The sequence below is a fragment of the Trichinella spiralis genome, assembly GCF_000181795.1.
Source record: "Trichinella spiralis strain ISS 195 chromosome Unknown Scfld1730, whole genome shotgun sequence".
Lineage (NCBI taxonomy): Eukaryota > Metazoa > Nematoda > Enoplea > Trichinellida > Trichinellidae > Trichinella > Trichinella spiralis.
The window spans coordinates 250-1,541 of record NW_003528669.1 but is presented as its reverse complement, the minus strand read 5'-3'; the positions used below and the strand labels follow the sequence as shown (position 1 = coordinate 1,541).

The window sequence follows — 1,292 nt, the reverse complement described above, 5'->3', positions numbered from 1 at the left end:
ATCATTGGGCAATAATGGATTATATTTGGCTTCGGTAAATTCGAAAGGTAATCATAAAGTTAAGTCTGAAGAATTAGAATGATGAAGAATTTCAAAAAAAAAAACAAACAGAAAATATCAACTGCATTAAAATGAACGCCTTTTAATTCGAAAATAATCAATCGATTAGTTAAAATTTAGAATACTGTATTTTTTGATGCGTTGCTTGATAGTTATGAGTCAGTTTCAGGTTTTATTTTGTTTTTCAATTTAATATGTCCTTCTGTGAGATTTGTGAACTTTCATTGCGTACATTTTGTTCATCCATTCACTCAGTGTTCAACATTTCTGTCTCTGGAGGCGTTTCATCAATCATATTGTGTGCATCAAGGAGAAATAGATAATTGCGAATTAACTAATTTAAAAAGTGAACTCAATTGATTGAACATTTTGTTCTTCAGTTGCGCAATGACACCATCCATAATTTTTAAAACAGTATATTGAATGACTAATTTGGCTAATACTTTTATTATTCATTAATTTTGTTCTGAGTGAATTTTAATGTTTCATTTATTTTGATTAATTGCGCAGCTGACATATTTGTTAAGTGTTTATTTCGCATGCAGTAGTTGAAATTTATTTTGAAATAGATGATAATTTTTGTTTTTCTTTTATTTTGTTGGCTTAGGAAATACAGAAAAGCAATTTTTGAAAGCTGAAAAAATGTCTGACGTATTGGACGTTTATGATGCTGAAGTTAAAGCAAACGCTTCAGCTTTCTATGATATTTGTGAAAAAATCAATCCATTTTTGGCAGATTTGGTAATTGTTTATTTTTTGCATATCTGATTTTGAACGATTTCAACTAAATTTTGTATGCTATCTGTAATTTTGTTTTTAATTTCAGGCATGTTTGGCTGAAATGGGATTCAGCATGTTGAATTACTGAATTGAAAAAGGACTCGATTTGGAGAAGCCTATGGAATAATCGGTGGCACGCCATTTATTTCATATTATCCATCTCATGGACTCTTTTTTCGTGAGCTTTTTTTTTTTTTAACTAATACGTTCTTTTAACCACGTATTCGATTTATCTTAAACGCATAAATGATTTGAGCTAATCGAAATTCTGAGTAGTTTTAAATTTCACATATGTTATTTATTTCCATACCCTTACTGGTTTCGATCATTATATATACTGACAATTCGCACACGCAAAATGCAAATATATCCCATGGAGCCCAAGAAATTACCTACCTTTTATTTATTTTACTTATTATGAATCTATATTGTTTCAATTCCTATTGCTGCAC

General features: G+C 29.3%; 1 protein-coding gene across 1 annotated transcript; it reads left to right on the top strand.

Moving 5' to 3' along the window:
• Positions 1-702: 702 nt before the first annotated feature.
• On the top strand, positions 703-928 carry Tsp_14938 (hypothetical protein). The gene is made up of 2 exons (XM_003368875.1): positions 703-801; positions 887-928. Exons 1-2 carry the CDS (start codon positions 703-705, stop codon positions 926-928), a joined length of 141 nt encoding a protein of 46 aa, XP_003368923.1.
• Positions 929-1,292: the final 364 nt, after the last annotated feature.

Bases quoted from the DNA above. Each gene is read 5' to 3' on its own strand.
- Tsp_14938 (XM_003368875.1), top strand. From the start codon at position 703: ATGTCTGACGTATTGGACGTTTATGATGCTGAAGTTAAAGCAAACGCT. The intron at 802-886 runs GTAATTGTTTAT...TTTTAATTTCAG, and splicing joins ATCCATTTTTGGCAGATTTG to GCATGTTTGGCTGAAATGGG.